The sequence below is a fragment of the Erigeron canadensis genome, chromosome 3, assembly GCF_010389155.1.
Source record: "Erigeron canadensis isolate Cc75 chromosome 3, C_canadensis_v1, whole genome shotgun sequence".
NCBI lineage: Eukaryota > Viridiplantae > Streptophyta > Magnoliopsida > Asterales > Asteraceae > Erigeron > Erigeron canadensis.
The window spans coordinates 40,006,432-40,028,511 of NC_057763.1; the positions used below are offsets into that span (position 1 = coordinate 40,006,432).

At 35.3% G+C, this 22,080-nt stretch overlaps 3 protein-coding genes and 2 non-coding genes across 8 annotated transcripts; 2 read left to right on the top strand and 3 right to left on the bottom strand.

The window, feature by feature from the left end:
- The first annotated feature begins 2,607 nt into the window (after positions 1–2,607).
- LOC122594709 lies at positions 2,608–2,803 on the top strand. The gene has a single exon (XR_006323078.1). It is a non-coding gene; the product is annotated as a U2 spliceosomal RNA (small nuclear RNA).
- A 33-nt stretch (positions 2,804–2,836) lies between these two features.
- On the bottom strand, positions 2,837–6,499 carry LOC122590551 (long chain acyl-CoA synthetase 1-like). The gene is made up of 18 exons (XM_043762750.1): positions 6,436–6,499; positions 6,267–6,356; positions 6,105–6,161; positions 5,977–6,025; positions 5,812–5,888; positions 5,694–5,733; positions 5,528–5,622; positions 5,037–5,204; positions 4,835–4,945; positions 4,651–4,738; positions 4,516–4,582; positions 4,354–4,429; positions 4,091–4,208; positions 3,764–4,009; positions 3,534–3,673; positions 3,271–3,453; positions 3,066–3,185; positions 2,837–2,994 (listed from the first exon to the last, which is right to left on the bottom strand). Exons 1-18 carry the CDS (start codon positions 6,466–6,468, stop codon positions 2,953–2,955), a joined length of 1,800 nt encoding a protein of 599 aa, XP_043618685.1. The 5' UTR covers positions 6,469–6,499; the 3' UTR covers positions 2,837–2,952.
- A 1,316-nt stretch (positions 6,500–7,815) lies between these two features.
- On the top strand, positions 7,816–8,018 carry LOC122594710. Its single transcript, XR_006323079.1, has one exon. It is a non-coding gene; the product is annotated as a U2 spliceosomal RNA (small nuclear RNA).
- A 587-nt stretch (positions 8,019–8,605) lies between these two features.
- On the bottom strand, positions 8,606–13,383 carry LOC122592124 (long chain acyl-CoA synthetase 1-like). Its single transcript, XM_043764333.1, has 19 exons — positions 13,244–13,383; positions 13,117–13,180; positions 12,942–13,031; positions 12,450–12,506; positions 12,299–12,347; positions 12,142–12,218; positions 12,005–12,044; positions 11,839–11,933; positions 11,218–11,385; positions 11,007–11,117; positions 10,817–10,904; positions 10,682–10,748; positions 10,520–10,595; positions 9,817–9,934; positions 9,471–9,716; positions 9,238–9,377; positions 8,967–9,149; positions 8,756–8,875; positions 8,606–8,679 (listed from the first exon to the last, which is right to left on the bottom strand). Exons 1-19 carry the CDS (start codon positions 13,381–13,383, stop codon positions 8,641–8,643), a joined length of 1,968 nt encoding a protein of 655 aa, XP_043620268.1. The 3' UTR covers positions 8,606–8,640.
- A 1,153-nt stretch (positions 13,384–14,536) lies between these two features.
- LOC122590550 (DUF724 domain-containing protein 2-like) lies at positions 14,537–21,134 on the bottom strand. Of its 4 annotated transcripts, none has more exons than XM_043762748.1 (9): positions 20,558–21,134; positions 19,855–20,274; positions 16,890–17,195; positions 16,562–16,664; positions 16,231–16,454; positions 16,011–16,107; positions 15,673–15,921; positions 15,399–15,605; positions 14,537–15,328 (listed from the first exon to the last, which is right to left on the bottom strand). In XM_043762748.1, the coding sequence occupies exons 1-9, from the start codon at positions 21,047–21,049 to the stop codon at positions 14,685–14,687; spliced, it is 2,742 nt and encodes a 913-aa protein (XP_043618683.1). In that variant the 5' UTR covers positions 21,050–21,134; the 3' UTR covers positions 14,537–14,684. The 4 variants fall into 4 exon arrangements, with proteins under 4 accessions (XP_043618683.1, XP_043618682.1, XP_043618680.1 ...); XM_043762747.1 differs by having other exon boundaries at positions 15,673–15,918; positions 16,556–16,664; XM_043762745.1 differs by having other exon boundaries at positions 16,556–16,664.
- Between the last annotated feature and the right edge of the window lie 946 nt (positions 21,135–22,080).

Consider the following 22,080-nt stretch of genomic DNA (forward strand, 5'->3'; position numbering starts at 1 on the left):
CCAACCAACCGAACCCATGCATACATACACTTAGGAGGATTCTACTTTCAACGAGTTCTCGATGCTTATATATAGGGTCACCCGTAGCCTTCCCACCACATACCAAACTCTTTGAAAGTATAATCGACATCCATGTATGCACAACTATCCTAATAACTACTATAATCCAATCATATGCATAATCAATCAATCAATTCATCAAACAATCCATAATTCAATCCACAATTCAATCAACATTTATTTACACAATTTTTTAATCATAACAAGTGCAAATAAGTTAACTAGAACCATCAAACCATTTATAAATCAATCAAACAAACAAACACGTATGGGTGCACTTTCCAGCCCGAATCTCAAGCGAGTAGGGAACTACGGAACTCACTTTGGCTTCCAAGCTACGATAAAGAATTAACAAAGAGTTATAAACGCTCAACGACCGCTACGAGTCCGCAACCTAGCAATAAATATCATATTATCATCAAAGTCAACTTCTATAATCCTAAACAAGTTGGTTTGGTAAGATTAAGGTTGAGTCACAACTCTTAGACGTCTAACCGTTTTCCCGCGTAAGTACAAGACACATTCGACTCGACATTTTTAAAAATGGAGAAAGATTCATGAAAATGAATGTTACTACAAGAAAGTAGACTCTTATACGGTTCCAACGATAGGTCATATGACTCGATTGGACTTACGGATCAAAAGTTATAAGCGTTTGAAGTTGACGAAGAATCGCTGGTTCAACAACTTTTCACTACGCCGCAGTGGGGTCTGGCACCTCCCATTGCGCCGCAGTCAGCCAAATCTGCTGCAAAAACTTGGCCAAAATGATCCAAAACATCCCAAAACCCCATTTTTGACCCAAGATCGACCCAAGGACCTTTCCAACTCGTTTTTAAGCATAAATACACATATATAAACATAAACCAACATAAACCATCTCATAATCTTCTCCCAAAACATCAAATCTTTGCTCAAATCCATTTTGACCCATTTCAAACCCTATTTGAACCCTAATTCGATTTTGCCCGATTTGTGACCCGAATTCGTTTGCAATCAACTTGAAACATGTAAATAAACATGAAATCATAACTATGGGATGAATTTAACTTACCAAAACCTTCACCCCGTGTTCAAACCCGAATTTGACCCGAATGGGTGTTTTCTTCCACTTTGAAACCCAAACTCTTGATATGATGATAAGGAGATGATGATGATTATTATTCTAGTTCTTAATCTTGCTTAAGCTTCTTTAAATTTGATAGAACTCTAAAGAGAGAGTGAGATTGTGTGTGTGTGTGTGTGTGTTTGTAAGAATTCAAGAGAGAGGGAAAGAGGATGAAATGGATGGGTGGTGGAGGATGGAGGTGGGGATAAGGGGGATGGGGTTGGGTCACGGGTCTTGGGTCATGGGTTGACCCGCTTCACACACTACTAGCTCAAATAAATCATTGCCCCTTTTTGTCGTCTAAAATCATACCGTCCAACGAGTGGTCAAGTGACCCATTAAACGTTTTGCCCATCATTTAATCTCAAAGGAGCTAAATCATTCTTTATTTAAATTTACTAAGCATTTTACATAAAAATCAAAGGGTCAAAATTTGCGGATGTTACAATGCTAGTTCTCAGTAAACGTTGAGAAAATGCCCGAAAAATCTAACGTTGGGAATGGCCTAATGCACACAACTAACGAGTTGGACGATAAGAGAAAAATTAAAGTCAAAGGCATAAAACCCACCAAGAAGAATAGAAAACAGTCTTTTCCTTTGGTTAATTCAGGGTACAGTAGATATAATTCTTTTGAAACAGCTTCTACAATATATGACTAGGTCGGGCATTGGGGGTAGTTATCTTTATCTTTACTCCTATATAATAGAGGAACCCTTTTTTCTAAATCTCAAATTACAATTTTGAACTACCTAAATTTCCCCTCTTCTTTATTCATTAATTTAAACATCTATACATAATAACCCTATAATACCCTTAAATCTCAACCACTCATTTTCTTCTCTCTCATCAAATCTCAACCACTCATTTTTTCTCTCTCCTCCATAAATCATTTTATTCCTCTAATTCATTCAAAATCTTTTATCTCAAAAACAATATGTCGATAAATTATAAAAATTATATGGGTGTTCTTAAAATTTCGTGCTCTTTTAATAGAGATGTCATTTGATATACTTTCGACGAACTTTTAAATCCGAGGGCGGAGCCCGTACGGGTAAGACATTTGGCTACCACACTCTATGACTTATCACCTCTTATGACCTATCACCCCAACTATCTCACCGTCACAACGCGCGTGTACTTTCTTTCGTATATGTAAAAGAAATACTTGCAAATAATATTTTTTGAGTTTTTGTCATATGGTGGAAGTTTATTATCATAATTTTATCAAGTAGTTGAATAAAAACAAATTATCAAGTAGTTGAATAAAAACTGTTGGTCAAGAAGAGTGATAGATAGAACGATAGTTTAATGGGTGTAATTCTTAGAACCGGAAAAGAGAAAACTTTGTTTTCAGTTTTCCTGTCCCACATCGCTAATGCAAGAAGTAGAATGAGGATGAATGGGCTATAAAAGAAACGGGCCAGGAAGGGAAGAAGCATACCTTTCTCGGCCTTTTGGCTAAGATCAAGTGTAGTATCTGTTCTTATCAGTTTAATATCTGATATGTGGGTCATCGACCTACTCGATATTAATCTTATTTTTGGAGGGGAAAGGCTCGTCACGCTAGCTTGCTAGTGGGGTTTTTCATTTGTCGCTTTGGCCTTACACTATCACCATGGCCGGCGCCCAATTTATAGTTCAACAAATTGTTAAATGACGATGATTCAAATTTTATGTTAATTATTACGATTTACATTTCAACTATTATTATGAGCAAAAACTCGGTACGATTTATTTGATAATTGAATTTCAGCATTGTATCAAGACAATAGATATTCTACTTTAGAGTTTCTTCAAGCTTCTATAAGCATTGTCTATTTGAATCTGCATAAAAACAACACAAAAATTCAGTAAAATAACTTTGAAACTAAAACAAGCAAAGGTTCAAGTGTTACCTTGTAATTATCTTGCAATCTATCTCTTTTCTTTTTAAGTGTTGGTGTCAAAAATCCTTTTTCACCTTCAAAGGTTTCGGCTTCGATAATCACAGCTTTAACATGTTCGAAACCTCTCAACTAGTGTCACATTCACCATTCAAAAATCACGATCAACTAGAAAAGTCGGAAAATAGAAAGAAACGATAATGCCAAGGAACGGTACCTTGTTTCTTTCTGCTGTAGATTTGAGTTCACTGATGACGTAATCATGTAGCTGAGTGAGTGTACACAAGTCGGGGAAGGTAACATTATACCCATTATGATCTGCCCATTTTGATGCATGCTCTTGGTTTAGCACAACTACAGCCACCAACGCTGACTTGAAACTATCCCCATATACCCAAATCTGAACACAAAGATTTTGAATTTAAGGTTGTTTAAACTTTATGTAGTAGTAATTAGTAAAAGGAAGCGAAAGATGTTTACGTCTTCAACAATGGGGTTAATGGCATAGAGTTTCTCCAAATGCTCCAGTGCAACATATTCTCCTTGTGACAGCTTTATCAAATGTTTCTTCCTGTCAATAATTTTTAATGATCCATTTGGTAATATCTCCCCTATGTCACCTAAATATTCGTTCATACAATATACGTCTTAATTCATTTCAATTCAATCTTAACACGAATTCTCCCAACCGAGAAGAAAGGTTAACCAACCTGTACGAAACCATCCATCTTTCATCACCTCACTTGTCAACTCTGGATTCTTGTAGTATCCTGCAAAAGGAGTTTTTCCCCTAACACATATTTCACCCCGTGGAGGATCTGCCAATGGGTCATAACCCATTTCTGGAACTTCCTCTAGACGTAATTCCGTGTATAAAAAAGGAGGACCAACAGTCCCAATCATGCTTATTTCATCTGGAACTCCAACAGCGGCTAGACCACAAGTCTCTGTCAATCCTGTACCGACAAAAATTATACAACATATTACTATAGATGTATAGATAGTTAGATACTTTTCATAGATCAAGCTGCATTTACCATATCCTTGTAGTACAAAAGCACAGGATGTGACCCGCAAGAACTCTTCCACCTCAGGGCTTAATGGAGCTCCTCCAGATACTATACAACGAATCCGACCACCCAGTCTGTTCTTTATCTATAAACAGTACATTAAGGCATATTATTATTGAATTTCGTGTGGTATATGTTTATTCTTATACATTGTCTTTTATCTCAATATATATATATGGTCGTAATCAACGGTCAAACAAGGAATTTAAGGCATATATAGGAGAAGAAACCTTGCTGAAAGCCAGCATATCTGCCAAAGGCGAAGCATATTTTTGCTTATAACCTAACTTCATCCATTTAAGTTTGCTGCATAAAACACATATCAAAGATTAAATTAGATTCACAAAAGGATAAAATTCAGAAGTATTGGAGAAGGAGAATCATTTAGTTACTAGTTGTATAGTATGTCAAATATTTTCCTCCTCCTTGGATTAAGTTCTTCTAGTCCTTTCAACACGCCTATAAGACCATATTGTCAGGAAAATAGATAAAAACAACATGTGAGTTGATCACCAATGAGAGCTAACCTTCATGAATTCGTTCCAAAACACGAGGTACTCCAGCCAAGAAAGTTGGTTTCAGCTCCATCATATCATCCTTTAACGCATTTATATCCTTCAAAAAGTAAGAACCGCATATATGAGGTAAATGTAAGACATGATGTCAAATCAGCTCGTAAAATAACTATAACACATGAGATGTCAAATTTACCCCATGATAGAAACCAACAGATGCTCCTTTATGAAAGAAATATTCTTCAATTACACGGTCAAGAATGTGGGCGAGAGGTAAGAAGGATAAGTAAACATCATCCACCGTCATCTATTTTGGTTCCACAGTCAGCAAATATGCGTTTATGAGAGACTAAAAGGTCAAATTACAAGCTGCTAACGACAACAAGAACAATTATTACCTTTTCCTCAAATTGTTCCATGGAACGATCAAGGCCACTTATAGTTGTTACCGCATTTTCATGAGTCAATATGACACCTTTTGGATCTCCATTGGTGCCACTTGTGTACATAATTGTACATATGTTAGATGGCTGCGGTGTCTGCAGCTCTGATGGATGCTCGCTTCCCTACCCAATATTATGATTATGTAAACAAACTATGATTATGTTTATATTATGATGATTGGATCGACTTGATTGTGTCTGATTATCTACTTTATCTTGATGGGAGGAATTATGTGAGTGAAGTTATGTCAATGATATAACCATCCTTCATTTTTTTAGTCAAGAAAATTGTCCGTCGAGATTCTATATGTGCCATTTGTTGCGAGTTTTGAGTCATAAACATGGTATTTCTATACAGAGTTAAGGAAATAGTCAAGAAAGACATATATATTTAACAAGAATATGTAAAAAATGTAAATATACTCAAGTCATATGCAGAGTCAAACCATTTGAAGAAAGTCATTCCATGAGAAAGATTTTATCCCAATTGAATCTGCCATTTCCTTTTCCTCTTCTGTCATTGAAGTGAAGCAAACAATAACTGCAATCAAAAGAAAAAAAAACTGATTAGTTGATGTCACAACCATACATTTAAAAAACTTAAATTCTTACCCTTGAGGCGTTGAGTATGTGTACACTCTGGATCCAGTAGCTGCAAAGATGAAGGACTTGGTAATTAACTATTAGTCTATATATGAACCACAGATAGTTTAAATAGGAAATCTCTCACTTGTTTAACTTTTTTATCTTGCACAAAAACAATATCAACTTCGGCATGCTCCAAGATAAAATTTACAGCCCCTGCCCCTGTTTATTAATCAAGACTAGTTACTAACAACACGGTGAACTACAAGTCTTCAAAGCGAAAGGATAAAATATAAACTAACTAGATTACCAAGGGTATCGTAGAGAGGTACACAAATGCAGCTCTGGGCATTGCAAGCCTACATCACATTCACATATATACTGGTTTTATAACACAGTTTATAAATCATGGTTTAACTATTTGAGTTGAATACTGACCTCCATTGCTACAATCCACTGTGGGCAATTTGATCCATAAATTCCCACTTTGCAACCCTATCACATACTTGTAACCAATTAACACGAGTATAAAACATTTACACTATATTTTAGGACTTGTGAAACATGGCAACTAAAGACTACATATATATGCATGCTTACAGGTTGAAGTCCAGAGGCTCCAATGGCATAAGCAACATGCAGAACTTCCTCATATACGGCCTTGTAAGTTTTCCATATGTATGTCCCCCACTAAATAATTTAAAGCAACTAATTAGACTAAGTCCTTGAGTAAAGGGAAATAAGATTAATTATGAAATGTGATTGATACCTTTTCATTAACAAGTTCACGCCATCCAAGCATCCTATTGTCAGGATACTTTTCAACAGATGATCTGCAAAATAAACTTTGAGTTTAATGAAATTAAGGATAAAAAATAAAAATGTGTATTGAGTAAACATGAAGTACCTAAAGACATCCCAAGTGGTTTTGAAGTGAGAATCGAGAAGCGGGAAAGATTGTTTGGCTAAAAGATGACGATAAACTGGACCAATAGATGGATCACCTTTTGTTCCATCCTCTACCTTCACAGCAAACTGCTTATCCATTTTAAAACTTTGTTGATTTCTCTACACTTTGGTTCAGTAGAATTCCACAGAACTTTAACGTACTCTTTGGCTGTTTCTTGAAAACAAGGTCGTGCTTTATAATAAACTTCAAAATAACTATGCATTCACCAATGCCGATAAGTGTAGGCAAGTTGATAATAAATATGATGCTTGATGGCTGGATTGAAGTTTTGATGAAGGCCCAGCAAGAGGAATGGCACAATAAATACCTGATTTTCTTTCCATTCCTCTTTTTTTTTTTTAAAAAAAAAAAAAAAATCCAAAATAGTGAAAAGTAAGGTAGGTATCATCTGCTCATGCTCCTTTTCATACATTTACTCCTTTCAAATAATTATAATGTAGGAATTTTGATATTACCCTTTTCTAGTAACAATTTTTTGATGAAGTACATACAACTATTAACTATACAAGTAGGAAATATTTGCAAATTTTATCTTATAAAGATACATATTCCATCCCATTTATATACAATATCTTTTTGTTGGGAGTATAACTCAGACCAGACCCCCATTTATATCTCATCCAATGCAACTTGTGCCTCCATTCTCAGCAAAATTTAATGTGCTAATCATACAAACCTTTATTTCTTGGAAAACCAAATCAGAAACATACACTATTGTAATGTGCCTGTCCCAACCCACATTTTCAATAGTGAGGTGTATCACTCGATTTAAACAACAGTTCATGTGTACGAACATGTATATTTATAAAAATAGATGAAATATAGGCAGTCAATTGACTTGTATGAGAACGGGCCAAAAAGAACATCAGAACACTGTATTGAAACTTGAATAACTTAATATGAAGTCAAAACATATACACTTTAAATTGAAAAGATTGAACTGAATACGGAACTAGAATGTCACCCATTGAGCAAGCCTAAATTAAAAAACCAACAACAAAAAGCAAAGCTAAACTAGAAATTACTAACATGAAGATAGAACGATAGTTTAATGGGTGTAATTCTTGAACCGGAAAAGAGAAAACTTTGTTTTCAGTTTTCCTGTCCCACATCGCTAATGCAAGAAGTAGAATGAGGATGAATGGGCTATAAAAGAAACGGGCCAGGAAGGGAAGAAGCATACCTTTCTCGGCCTTTTGGCTAAGATCAAGTGTAGTATCTGTTCTTATCAGTTTAATATCTGATATGTGGGTCATCGACCTACTCGATATTAATCTTATTTTTGGAGGGGAAAGGCCGTCACGCTAGCTTGCTAGTGGGTCTGTTTTTAGTTAAATTGTCGCCTTGGTCCTACACTATCACCAAGGTCTGGCACCCCAATTTATAGTTAATTTTTTTGTTTAATTTAATGATGATATGATTCAAAGTTTATTATTATTACGAGCAATAAGTTGTACTAATTTCTGATGAACTGTTAAAAGAAGAAGATACATACCGGGGAAACTGTACAATGTTGGTACTCTTTAGTCTTAGTCTTCCTATTTCAACAAGTTTTTATTTAAACGACATACAAACATAAGGACCAAAGTCGAGGCTAGCCAAAAAAAAAAAAAAACTGACCTAAAAAATGGAAAACATCAGTTTGAAGTTAAAATATATATATATGGAAGTTGAACCTTTGAACACAATATGCAACTATCACTTCCATTTAAAGGAGACGTTTATTTCGCTTTTATTTATAACAAGTTTGAATCCACCTTATGTGTATGATGATCATCTCTCTCACTCAGACTGTGGACAGATAACAATGTATGTATGTATTGCCGCCTTGGGCACCCCTGCAATCCATGGTTAAAGTTTTGCTTTTATTGATAACTTTAAGAAATTTTGATCTGCAAACAAACTTCTTATTCACAAATTTTATTAGTTCGAACTTATTTTTATTACTTTTTCAAACATAACGTAATTACTTGTTACATACAATTCAAAACAATATATTTTATATTATTTGTTCAAGCCTCTGTAAACATTGTCGATTTGGATCTGCACAAAAAATCATGGACAAAATTAGTAAATCTAAAATTGGGGCTAAGACAAGTATATATACTTTGAGTAGTACCTTGTAATGATCTTGCATTCTATCTCTTTTCTTCTTAAGTGTTGGTGTCAGAAAACCCCTTTCTCCTTCAAAGGTTTCGGGTTCCACAATCACACCCTTGATATGTTCAAAACCATTTAGCTAGCAACACATTATACACCATTTAAAAATGTTGTCAACTACGAAAATATCAGAAAAATAGAATAAAAAAATTCCAAGTGGCTGTACGTACCTTGAATCTTTCTGCAGTTGATTTGAGTTCACTGATGATGTAATCCTGTAGCTGAGATAGCGTACACAAGTCAGAGAAGGTAGTTTTATGACCATTGCGATCAGCCCATTTTAATGCGTGTTCTTGGTTTGGGACAACTACCGCCACCAATGAAGACTTGAAACTGTTCCCATATACCCAAATCTGAACATATGGAGAGTTTGAATATAAGATTGATTGAACTTTATATATAGAAGTAGTAAATGGTAAAGGAAAAGCAAACGATGTTTACTTCTTCAACAATGGGAGTGATAGCATAGAGTTTCTCCAAATGCTCCAGTGCAACATACTCTCCTTGTGACAGCTTTATTAGATGCTTCTTCCTGTCAATAATTTTCAACGCTCCATTTGGTAACATCTCCCCTATGTCACCTAATTATTCATTCATACAACATGCATCTTAATTATTCATTGTCACTCAACACAAACAAACTTTTTTGCACCAATCGAGAAAGGTTAACTAACCTGTGTGAAACCATCCATCTTTCATCACCTCATCTGTCAACTCTGGATTCTTGTAGTACCCGGCAAAAGGACTTTTTCCCCTAATACATATTTCACCACGTGGAGGATCTGCCAAAGGGTCATAACTCATTTCCGGAAGTTCCTCTAGACGTAATTCTTTAAATAAAAAGGGAGGACCGACAGTCCCAACCATGCTCAATTCATCTGGAATTGCAGCAGTGGCTAGACCACAAGTCTCTGTCAGTCCTACACCGACGAAAAATTAAACAGCATGTTATATATATATATATATATATATGGATTTTAAGCCTGTGAATATACTTTCCATATATCAAGCTGAATTTACCATATCCTTGTAGCACAAGCGCACAGGATGTAACCCGCAAGAACTCTTCCACCTCAGGGTTTAATGGAGCTCCTGCAGATACTATACAACGAATCCGACCACCCAGATTGTTCTTTACCTACAAACACGAATGTTTTCATGCTTCTTATATGTATTGAATTTGATGTGGTATATATTTATTTTTATATATTTTGTCGTTTTTTCGTTATACATATAAGTTCGTGATCCTCAAAAACCCCCATTTTGTGGGAAGCATGGAAACAAAATATGATATCGAATATATGTGAATCCTTATTTCCAAACTCATCGGTATTGGTTAAATACTACAAACGAAGATTGAATATTTTCAAATGTCGTAACCAGTGAGTTTTCTTCCATATTCAGCAAATATTTACCAACGAATTTAAGTTGCTGATTTATCAATGAATTCCCTCAAAAATGTCACGTCTCTCAGTTTTTGAAAAAGCCACGTGTCATGTTTCAAGCTACTTTCCTCAAAAATCCCATTTTCCTCTCTATATATAGGTAAATTGATGATACTACCATCATTTTTATGAATATACCACTATGTACAAGTTATATAGTTGAATCTACAACTCTACAAGTCAATAATACACAGTTGTGGTACATCCATTAAAAGAAATGATACGAATATCACTTCCCATATATATAAGCTAAGAATTTAAAGCATAGGAGAAGAAACCTTTCTGAAAGCCAGCATATCTGCCAAAGGTGATGCATATTTTTGCTTATAACCTAACTTCATCCATTTAAGTTTGCTGCATAAAACACATATCAAAGATTAAATTAGATTCACAAAAGGATAAAATTCAGAAGTATTGGAGAAGGAGAATCATTTAGTTACTAGTTGTATAGTATGTCAAATATTTTCCTCCTCCTTGGATTAAGTTCTTCTAGTCCTTTCAACACGCCTATAAGACCATATTGTCAGGAAAATAGATAAAAACAACATGTGAGTTGATCACCAATGAGAGCTAACCTTCATGAATTCGTTCCAAAACACGAGGTACTCCAGCCAAGAAAGTTGGTTTCAGCTCCATCATATCATCCTTTAAAGCATTTATATCCTACCAAAAGGCAAGAACAGACACATATAAGGCAAACTTAAGATGTAATATCAAATAATCGACCGTTAAAACTGATTGTAACATGTAAGATGTGAATTTTACCCCATGGTAGAACCCAACAGAAGCACCTTTACGAATAAAATATTCTTCAATTACACGGTCAAAGACGTGGGCGAGAGGTAAGAAGGATAAGTAAACATCATCCACCGTCATCTGTCTTGGTTCCACAGTCAGCAAAAAAGTGTATTAGAGACTAAAAGCTCAAATTAAGGACTACAAGCTGCTACTTGTGGCAAGAAAACTATTACTATACCTTCTCTTCGAATTGTTCCATCATAAGATCAATGCCACATATCATCGTTATAACGTTTTCATGAGTCAATATAACACCTTTTGGTTTTCCGGTTGTGCCACTCGTGTACATAATTGTGCATATGTCAGATGGCTGTGGTGTCTGCAGCTCTGATGGATGTTCACTGCCCTACTAACCATTTATGTATTATTCTTGATTACTTTAACATAATTAAAAAATACAGATATGCCATGTAAGATACTCTGATATGTATGTTATATGGTTGAATCAAACTGATTTTGGCTTAATATATACTTGATCTTAATTAGAAAGATCATGCAAGGAAACTTATGGGATAATGAAATAAATAAGGAGGTGATTCGTACATCAAATTTTTGGATATGTACACCAAAATTACTTCGTCTCAATCACATAGTATAACACCCTTAATAGCATATTTTTGGTGTACACATCAAAAAATTTGGTGCACAAATCTTGTCAAAAAGTTGTTGGTCGTATAGAGGATATTCCTTATTGAAGTTGTGAGACATAAAATCATCCATCCTTTGAGATCCTATATGCCCCATTTGGTAATTAACCGTAAGTTGATAAATATGACTTGAGTCATATTCAGAGTCGAACCATTTGAAGAAAGTCATTCCATGAGAAAGATTTTATCCCAATTGAATCTGCCATTTCCTTTTCTTCTGCTGTCATTGAAGTGAAGCAAACAATAGCTGCAGCAACATGAAAAAAAAACAGATTACTTTTTGTCACAACCATACATTTAGAAAACTAAATTTCTCACCCTTAAGGTGTCGAGTATGTGTACACTCTGGATCCAGTAGCTGCAAAGATATATAAAGTAATTAACTAGATTACTTTTGGTAATTAACTATTAGTCTATAGATGAACCACAGATAGTTTAAATCGGAAAAATCTCACTTGTTTAACTTTTTTATCTTGCACAAAAACAATATCAACTTCGGCATGCTCCAAGATAAAATTTACAGCCCCTGCCCCTGTTTATTAATCAAGACAAGTTACTAAGAAATCTAGAAGTGTTCAACGCAAAAGGATAAAATAAAAATAAGCAATTTACCGAGGGTATCATAGAGAGGTACACAAATGCAGTTCTGGGCATTGCAAGCCTACATCACATTCACATATATACTGCCTAATCAAACAAATCAATGCAAGGAGCATACGTATATGTATAAATCATGGTGCAACTAATCGAGCTGAATACTAACCTCCATTGCTACAATCCACTGAGGACAGTTTGATCCATAAATTCCCACTTTACAACCCTATCACATACGTGTAACTAATTAACATATGTGCATAAAAGTATAAAACATTTCTATTTTATAAGCTAAAAGTTTTACATATATATATATATATATATGAAATTAGGCAAATAAAAAATCTTCTTCTCATCATATATAATTAAATTAAAATCCGTACGCAATCGATTGGAAAAGGATCTCCCTGTTACTTTGAGAAGAGAATTGTATATATATATGGGGATGAGAATATAAGGCTGTTAGATACCTAAGCTTAGATGCCGGATACTCACATATTAATTTTTTAAACCATAAAAATCATGGGCCTAGACATTTATTCATTAAACAAGTAATAATAAAATATTAGTATGTGAGGGGTATCACACCTAAGCTTAGGTGCCGGACAACCCTATATTCACTTTTCCCTATATATATATATATATATATATGCATGCTTACAGGTTGAAGTCCAGAGGCTCGAATGGCATAAGCAACATGCAAAACTTCCTCATATACAACCTTGTAAGTTTTCCAAACGTATGGTCCCCACTGAATAAAAAATTATGTGTATAAAATAATGATCAAGCCTGGTCCTTGAGAAATGGAAATAAAATGAATTATCAAGGATTAATACCTTTCCATTCACGAGCTCGCGCCATCCAAGGATCCTGTTGTTAGGATACTTTTCAACAGATGATCTGCAAGTTGTATAATATAAGTAAGAGTTTAAAGATAAACTAATTGGAGCTGATAACAAGTACCTAAAGACATCCCAAGTGGTTTTGAAGTGAGAATCCAGAGGTGGGAAGGATTGTTTAGAAGTATGATAACGATAAATCGGACCAACAGATGGGTCACCTTTTCTTCCCTCCTCCACCTTTACAGCAAACTGCTTATTCATTTCGAGACCTTACTGATTTGTTTACAATTTGGTCAGTAGAAAGTCACAAAAGTTACACCCTTATGGCTTGTATTGAAAACAAGGTTTATATATATATAGCTGATAAGAATATATGTATCTAGTACGTCAGCGACGACAAGTGGTGCCGAGTTGATGTTGTATGGTGATGATTCAGGAGTATTGATTGCAGTTTTGTTGAAGACACAGCAAGTGGAATGGCACAATAAATACCTGATGATGTTTTAGTTTTCCGTTCTTCTTGTGTTTTACGAGTATGACTTTACCCAAAATAGTAGAAAGATGGAAGTAGTAAATGCTATGTAGTCATTATCTATCTATGAATCTATCTATCCGGCCTCCTCTTCATATGTATCCATATTCTACTCTACGCTCTCATCAAATACAAAACTATTATTCATCAACAAATTAAAAAATCTTGATATTACCATTTACTGTAACTGTTTATTTAGATAAGTAAATGGGAAAAGTGAGTATGAGGCTGTTATGCATCCAACTTGAGTGAAAAACCCCTCACATACTAATATTTTAATATTTTAATAAAATACATGGCCTCTCATGATTTTTACCTTTTAAAAAAAAGTATGTGAAGGGTTTTTCACCCAACTTGGGTGCCTAACAGCCTCATATTTCCTTCCCCCTTGAGTAAATACAAGTAGGAAGTTTTTGCAATTCATATGGAGATAAGCTAGTAGTAAATGCATATATATTAAAGTAGCATCTCTAGAGAGCCGAGCCGACTTCCATGCAGCTTGTGCAACCCATTTTCAGCAATTTCAATCAATGTGGTAATTTTTTCGGTAAAAGGCTATTACCCTTGGTTTAAAATTTAACCTTCTCTTCTTGGAAATCCTAATAAAAAGCATACAAATATAGTAGCGCACATGTCCCAACCCAAATCTATAATAGTGAGGTATACAAGCCGAGTAAAACAACAATTCACGTGAAAAAAGATAGTCGGCAACTATTTTAAGGCATTGGATTCTCTGAGTCATGCACATCCTCACTCACTCGTAAACATTTGATTCAAAAAGAACAACCCATAGACGACTTTATTCTTGTCACCCATTTAAGCATAAGGAGAGTACTTACCACCGCGGCACCGCCTAAGGATTATAAAGACTCGAAAAGAAAATTTAAGTTTAAAAAGGCTGTTTACCAACTATAAATTAAAAGAAAGGGGTTAGATAAATGTAATGATACATTTTACAACTCACTCACATTTAAAACAACATACAAACACATCTAATGAAACTCGCTAATCACATTCTATTGATAATGGCTCACCAAGGTGCAGAAGCCAACTCATCAAATTCTGCGCCAATCTTCCTCATATCTTCTTCTATCCCCTCCCAAGCTGCTTGCATATCATTAATCTCGGAATTCCTATTTTCCTTTTCCAACAACAGCTGCCCACGTCTTTCCTCCAATTCTCTTATTTGTCTGTCGATTTCTTCAATCTCCTCAACCGCACTATTTCCTTGTACCATCTCCTCTATTTTCACTTCAACCCCCTTTGACCGCTCATCCAACTCCTCCTGCTTGTCCTTTACTAGAAGCAATCCCGTCAAACGTTCTCTTATTACCTCCACATCAAATCCGTAACTTTCCAGTTCTACAAGTGTTTCCAAACAGTCCTCTATTGTACTTTTTGGATCCTCGAATCTCAAACCACGAGTCTTATCCACCACAGTTGAGAACGTCACCATGGTACCAATTGCCAATCCTTCCCGAGCACCAGGCTTCACACCTTCTAACAAAGACCGAAAATGCGGTTTCTGTGGAAACCTACGGAACGCTTCCAACGATTCTATGGTCTGCCAAAGTGGGGTGGTTCTCACAAAGGGCCAGTTATCAGCGTCCATGTCAAATGTGACGATCTCCAATTGTCTCTCACTTACCTGGGATGGTTGCCCCACACTTCCATCTGGGGCCAAAGTTTTGTTTGCAATCAATATGTAATCATGAAAAAACAAATTTGGTTATGTTTGATTTACCTGTGCCATGAACAGTAATTGGGGAGTGTTTTCCTTCAAACCATCTTGAAAGTGGTTGATCATCAGACATGATGTCCAGTGATTTCCCAACAGAAGCTTCTGAATTTCTCGTTGCAGAATCCTTCTCCAAGTTCTCATCAGAAATTATCGTAGCAGAATCCTTCTTCAAGTTATCATCTGCTTTTTCTTTAAGTGCATCTTGAGGACCTACAACAAAAGCTGTTAGAAACAAAGCAACAACTTCAAATTACTAGAATCTATGTCATCTATGCACCTTGAGCTAAAGCCTCTGCGTTAACACTGATTGTCCGCCGCCTTCCTCGTTTTCCTTTAATTGTTGAATACTTTTTCTGCTTTCGGACGCTCTGTTCTGTTCCAAGTACGGTTTGCTCCTTTACAGGTTCCTGGTTCTCTTCCGACGATTTCGTTCCTGAACTTGTAGGCAGACCATCATCTTTCCTTTCAGCATCTTCCACAGAAACTGCAGAGTGACCAACATCATCGCCATTCTGTTCATCGACTGCTATTACAAAGATATTTTGATTGTTAAAAACTATGCATCGTTGTTTTGTAAAAAGGGAGAATAAAAGATCTAGACTGTTTGAAATATACCTGCAACCCGAGTCTCCGAGCTTATGGCTTGTAACTTGGGTGGTCTACCCCTCTTCCTTTTTGGAGTAACAGATGCAGCATCCCCTACTTTTTCCTCCTAAATGAAAACATGAAACAACTTTGAAGAAGCACAAATCTACAAGGCTGGCACAAGGCGCCATATTTATATCATTTTATTCAATGCAAGTTTCCGAGCGACTGTTTTATGTAAATTTCTCACCTTATTGACCTGTGTCAATGGTGCTAATGGACCATCCGGTTGTTTTGTTTCGACTTCTGCAACATCTGGAATTTCTTTGGAAGGTAACTTCTGAAGTATTTTCCCTTGTGATACCGTCATCCCATTACATTGCAACCCCATGACAACAGGGAGAGTAAGATCTTTCTTAGCTTCCCCATCCATGATTTCTGGGGCTCTTGTTTCGACTGAATCTACTTTAGCTCCTGGAAGATATTTTTCTCCATGAGCATTTAATACACGTACACAACTCTTTAAAGGAACAGATAAGAATATATGAGAAATTAGGATTCAATTAGCCACACACCATCACCTGAAGCTTCCAAACTTTTAACTTCGTTGGCAGATCTACCCCTCTTTCTTGAAGAATCTGCTGTTGGAGTTTCTAGTTCAATGCTTTTTCCTCGTTTACTACGCTGTAATAAATGACTAGTTAAATTTTGCTTGTTAACACCATGTGAAGCCATTGAAGGAAAATCAAAACAAGTTATTTCTCCATTAGAAGACAAGCAATATCTAGATGGTGAAGGTTATTACTGACTGTGCCAGAGAAAATACATCAGCTACATCATCTACTTGTGCCCTTGGTAGATGAAATAAGTTGATCATACTAAAAGTTTGACAAATGAGATTTAACTTACCACTTTCTTTCCGTGAGAAAGATTCTCAGTTTTACCAAAGGTTTGGTCATTCATTCCACTTGCTTCATAATCGAATCCCTCGGATTGCCCAACAGATGGCACACTTGTTTTTTCACTTGAATCAACAAACCCAACTTCAATATCATCCTTCTGTCTCTGGGAAGGCGGTGAATGCTTACCAAGATTTGTCTGCTCTGTACTCTTGTTTATTAATGTTGCAACGGTAGATTGTCTAGCAGTTGCAGGGGTTGTCTGATCAGTGTGCGTATCCATCAAGGAACGAGTAGTTCTCCCCTCTGTGTCCCCCTTCACGGTATACATTCAACAACATTCTCAGCACTATTTACAAAACAATAATTTAAAAAGAGTGCTCAAGAGAATCTAGGAGCTGAGATTTCAACATAATAAGCCTCATACATAATTTTCTTATTTAGGATCAGATGATCAGCACAAGCAATTCTGGGGTGCACGTTTTGTACAGAAAGTGTTAGATGGTTCTTGATCTACCTCTGTAAACATTTCTTATACTAACTTTTTGATATCACTGATTTCTTCGATGACTAAACTCATGTTTCATTTAAAAGTACTACATTGAATTTTCCACTTTGAGAAAAATCAAAATGGATGATAAACGAATTGAGAACTCAACCAAACAGAAAAGGACCTAGAGAAATCAATTGATTCCAGAGTTAGGTGCAAACAGATAAATAACCTGAGATTTGGGCTGGTATATGATTCTCCTGTTTAGAAGTGTTAAGTAATGGAAAACTGAAAATATGAAATAGAGATGGAATTAATTACTGATTTATCCTTTTCAATCATTTTATGTATTACGAGGGAAAGTGCCCGCGCATTGCGGCGGTGAGATTGTAGGGATGATAGGTTATAGGAGGTGATAAGTCATAGAGTGTGATAGCCAAATGCTTTATCCGTACAGGCTCCGCCCTCACATTTAAAAATTGCCGAAAGTATATCGAATGACATCTCTAATCAAAGAGCATGAAATTTTAAGAACACCCATACACTTTTTATAATTTATCGATATACGGTTTTTGAGATAAAAGATTTTGAATGAATTAGATGAATAAAATGATTTATGTTGGAGAGATAAAAAAATGAGTGGTTGAGATTTGAGGAGAGGGAAGAAAATGAGTGGTTGAGATTTAAAGCACCCCCAATGGGTTAGTCCAATACTAACCAATACAGTGTCACATCAGCAAAACCTCTTTCCAATACATTTTCCTCGATTCACACCCAACACCAACACATCCAATACATTCCAATACACTCCAACATATTTACTTTCAAACTTTTAATAAATAAAACCACAAATATATTTCATAAAATAAACATAAATATTATATAAAATTCTAAAATACCATTTTATTAATAAAAACGAGTACCATACATAAAAAAAACATTAAAATAAAAAACATTACAAACTTAAAGAGAAACATACAACATTTTTCGCATGTTTTAGAGCAATTTAACAATAGAAATTATTCATTGATTTCGCCCATATAATCAGATGGTTCAAGGTGGTAATCGCACAAGCAAGTTGTTCAATAGCAATTTGAATCTTATCAATCTTATCCCCCAAAGTTTGTGATTTGATCAGAAATGTTAGATAACATGCCAATATTTATAGGAGCTAAAAGACGCTCCCCCAACGTTCAAAATTCAAAATATTTACACTTTTAGTCCTTCAACGTTCGAATTCAAAATATTTACACTTTTAGTCCCTCAAACGGTCAAAAGTTCAAAACATTTACACTTCTGGTCCCTGAACGACTACCTGGATTGTCAATCTATAAATACCGACCCAGAGCACAATTGAGTTTCATCACCATTCCAAATTTCATTCTTCTATAAGCTCATTTACTTTTTTTAACCAAATGGCATCCTCATCATCAAATAAGAATGTTCATCGACCTCGTCTGACCGAAGATGAAATGAAAACACAAATCATGGTTGATATCAAAGAGAACACCCTCCTTCCCTCCTTCAAACTGAAATCTCTTAATGTATTTCGTGTCTATTAAAGATGATGACGAGTATCGTATCTTAATGTATTTCGTGTTTTAATTATGTGTTTTTTAATATGTAATGTGTTTGTTTTAATTAAGTAATGTGTAATATTTTGTTTAAGGTTATATGAATAAAAAAATATTATATTCAAATTTATTTATTTTTTAATGCAAAGTAGCCGTTGGAGGGGAAAAGTAAAACAAAACAACATTGCTTCTCCGTATTCACCACCACGGACCACCCAATATGTCGCTCAATACGAACCCAATACGGTACACACCCAATGGTGTGTGATTGGGTGTGTGCCGTATTCAAAATCCAATACACCGAATACGGAGCTACATAAGGGTGCTCTTAAGGGTATTATAGGTATATTAGCTAAGGATGTTTAAATTAGTGAATAAAGAAGAGGGGTATTTTAGGTACTTCAAATCATGAATTGAGATGTTCAAAAAGGGTAAAATGCTTTATAAGATAGTATAGATATATGTTTCTTTATATGTGTTTTAAAAGCACAATACAATCTAAAATCTCATATCCCTTTTCTACTGTTAATGTATCGAATACTTATGTTTTTTGATGCAAGGCACAAATATGATACGAATACCATGGCTTAAAAAATAAGTGATTTTGTGCTTCAATAAAAATGCAGTGTTTACATAACTTTATATGATACACTTCAAACAAACGAGGGAATTGTGATGACGACAAGAACCCTACTAAAAAGTGAGCATGCATCTCCATTATGAATCAAGAAACTTGACTAAACAGTAATGCGACTATTTGCTAACGTTAACTCCAAAAGTAATTGATCAAGTGATTATAGATACAAGCAAGTAGTTCCTAATCATCAATCATCAGCTCATCATTAAAGAAGTAAACAAAGAAGAATGCATTAATGTAGTCCACAGGTATAACGATACAGATAGTAAAATACCTGAGAAGTATTGAACCATTTGCCACCTTTCCATTCCATATGTGGTCGTAATTTCCAAGAGTTGAACTCTTTTTCCTTTTTCGTATGCTTAAAAAACACATTATACCTATCTTCCGGAAGCTCCTTAGTTATCACACCACTCCACCAACCAAATTCATAGTAAGCATCAACCTTTTCCAACAACAAAAAATTCTTATCCTTGAGATGAGGTGGTTGCGGTCTAATATGAAGGTAATCCACCAGCTTTTTTTCCTCTTTTGGCACTTCACCCTCTCCCGGCCGATAATACGCGACCCAAAAGTTATTGACACCGCCCGACCTCCTCTGTACGGTGGCCGGAACCCAAACATCTCGGTATTTTTCGCCCTCCAACAACACCTCCACTTTCTTGCCCGGCGCAAACATCAACCCTGCTGTTCTCTTTCGAGAAACACCAACCCAAAATTGACATAAAGATAAAAATCAGCAACTTATAAGAAAACTAAACCTTAAACCTTCTTTACATTTATTACACCATATATCAAATTAAAAACATGCATAATAAACCAAATATAAAGAAATACAAATCTCTAACAAAATTAAAGTTTAGTGATATAATTTTGATAAATTAATTAAATAAATATTCATAACAAAACCAAACCCCAGCATAGATATAGAAAAGGCAGTTATCGAGTGATAAAATTCACTAAGAAAAAGGGAAAACCTGATTTTGGGGCTGGACCCACTTCCCAGCGACCCATTTCCGATGAATCCGAATATCCGAAATCTTAAATTCAATTTCACTAGGGGGGTCTTTAAATCCAATAATATATCTATCTGTATCTAACACCTTAGTAATCACACCGGTCCACCACCCATCTCTATAAAACGCATCAACGACGTCGTTTAGCTGAAACTCAACATATCTATTATCGATAGGTTCAGGTGCAGGTCTGACATATGCCACGTTAGCGTATTCTCGTAGCTTAGAAGAACCGTCTTCAGTTAATAAATTATTGTACTCGACGTATACGAGGTTGTTGGTGGTGGTGGTGGTGGTTGTGTGGTGGTCTGGGGAGGAAATGGATGGCGGTGGGTGGATTACGGTGGCGACAAACCAGGCGCCGGCGAAACCGTCTTCGTCGGAAGTGACTTCAACAATTGAGCCTTTGGTAAGGAAGGAAAGTGAAGTGGATTTGTGAGGGGTGTGATCCATGAGAAATTATAGAAATGGGTTCTGAGAAGGGGATATATTTTGTTTATCCCCAATTTCAATTTTGGAAACCCTAGGTTTAGCATCTTTGTTCCTTTTATTTTTTGTTTTATTGGATTTATTTTTGGGTAAGTATCTATTTTACACTTGTTTTGGGGATTTTTCTTTTTTATATTGTTATAATCCTTTTGTTAATTAGTGGTTAGCATATTCAAATCACTTTTAACGAAATATAATGTTGTTTTGTTGATTTTAAAATCTACTACCATGGAATGATTAATGGTACTAAAAGGTGAAGTAGTGTACTGCTCGTACAATTTTGGATACAAAGATGCGAAATATACGTGTTCAATTAACTTGTGTTTTTAACGTACTTTCTAATACTTCTAAAGTAACCATGCACGGACACACTATCTATGTGAAATATTTCTTTTACTCACCATTTTTATCATTTTGTTATCAAACATCATCTAACAATAATAAATTGTTCTCTAAAAGAATAAAAACGCTATACACCTATATGAATCTAACATAGATCACTAGAAAAACGCAAAAGTTGTCATGGAGCATCAAATTTCGTCACTAGTTAACATATTGAATGTTATTATGTGAGCATGATGCTACTTGATTTTTTTCCGAACAGGCAGAAAACTGTCAATACCTCTTGAAATCTGTGAACTCACATCGAATTTAAATCTTGGTAATGTTCTAAAAAGTTTACACTCTTGTATTTTAGATAGGTATAACATTATACAAAGTTGTGATATTTGCCACGTAGATCAATACAAAATTGTGTTTTACTTCGTTCATGTGGTAATTATAGTGATTATTAATTTTTGGTACAATATAAGTGAGTGAGTTTTTTTTTTATCATTTGGGTTTTTGTATATAACTACAACAAGGCCCAATCTCTAAGGGATAAGGGAGAGGTGAGTTGTAGACATTTTTATCTCTACTTAAAGTAGAGAGACTACTTCCATATAAGTACCTTCGGCTAAAAAGAAGTAAAAGTAGGAAAGTGTAAAGAGTTTAGT

What these genes read in the sequence shown, in the direction of transcription:
- LOC122590550 (XM_043762745.1), bottom strand. Translation starts at nt 21,049, where the DNA reads ATGGATCACACCCCTCACAAATCCACTTCACTTTCCTTCCTTACCAAA. An exon ending in GGGTCCAGCCCCAAAATCAG is followed by an intron (nt 20,275 to 20,557) that starts GTTTTCCCTTTT and finishes GTTTCTCGAAAG; the next exon opens with AGAACAGCAGGGTTGATGTT. An exon ending in CGCAGAGGCTTTAGCTCAAG is followed by an intron (nt 15,606 to 15,672) that starts GTGCATAGATGA and finishes CTTTTGTTGTAG; the next exon opens with GTCCTCAAGATGCACTTAAA.
- LOC122592124 (XM_043764333.1), bottom strand. Translation starts at nt 13,383, where the DNA reads ATGAATAAGCAGTTTGCTGTAAAGGTGGAGGAGGGAAGAAAAGGTGAC. An exon ending in ACCACTTGGGATGTCTTTAG is followed by an intron (nt 13,181 to 13,243) that starts GTACTTGTTATC and finishes TACAACTTGCAG; the next exon opens with ATCATCTGTTGAAAAGTATC. An exon ending in TGGAACAATTCGAAGAGAAG is followed by an intron (nt 11,118 to 11,217) that starts GTATAGTAATAG and finishes GAACCAAGACAG; the next exon opens with ATGACGGTGGATGATGTTTA.
- LOC122590551 (XM_043762750.1), bottom strand. Translation starts at nt 6,468, where the DNA reads ATGCTTGGATGGCGTGAACTTGTTAATGAAAAG. An exon ending in GTGAACTTGTTAATGAAAAG is followed by an intron (nt 6,357 to 6,435) that starts GTATCAATCACA and finishes TAAATTATTTAG; the next exon opens with TGGGGGACATACATATGGAA. An exon ending in GATTGCAAGATAATTACAAG is followed by an intron (nt 2,995 to 3,065) that starts GTAACACTTGAA and finishes GTTTTTATGCAG; the next exon opens with ATTCAAATAGACAATGCTTA.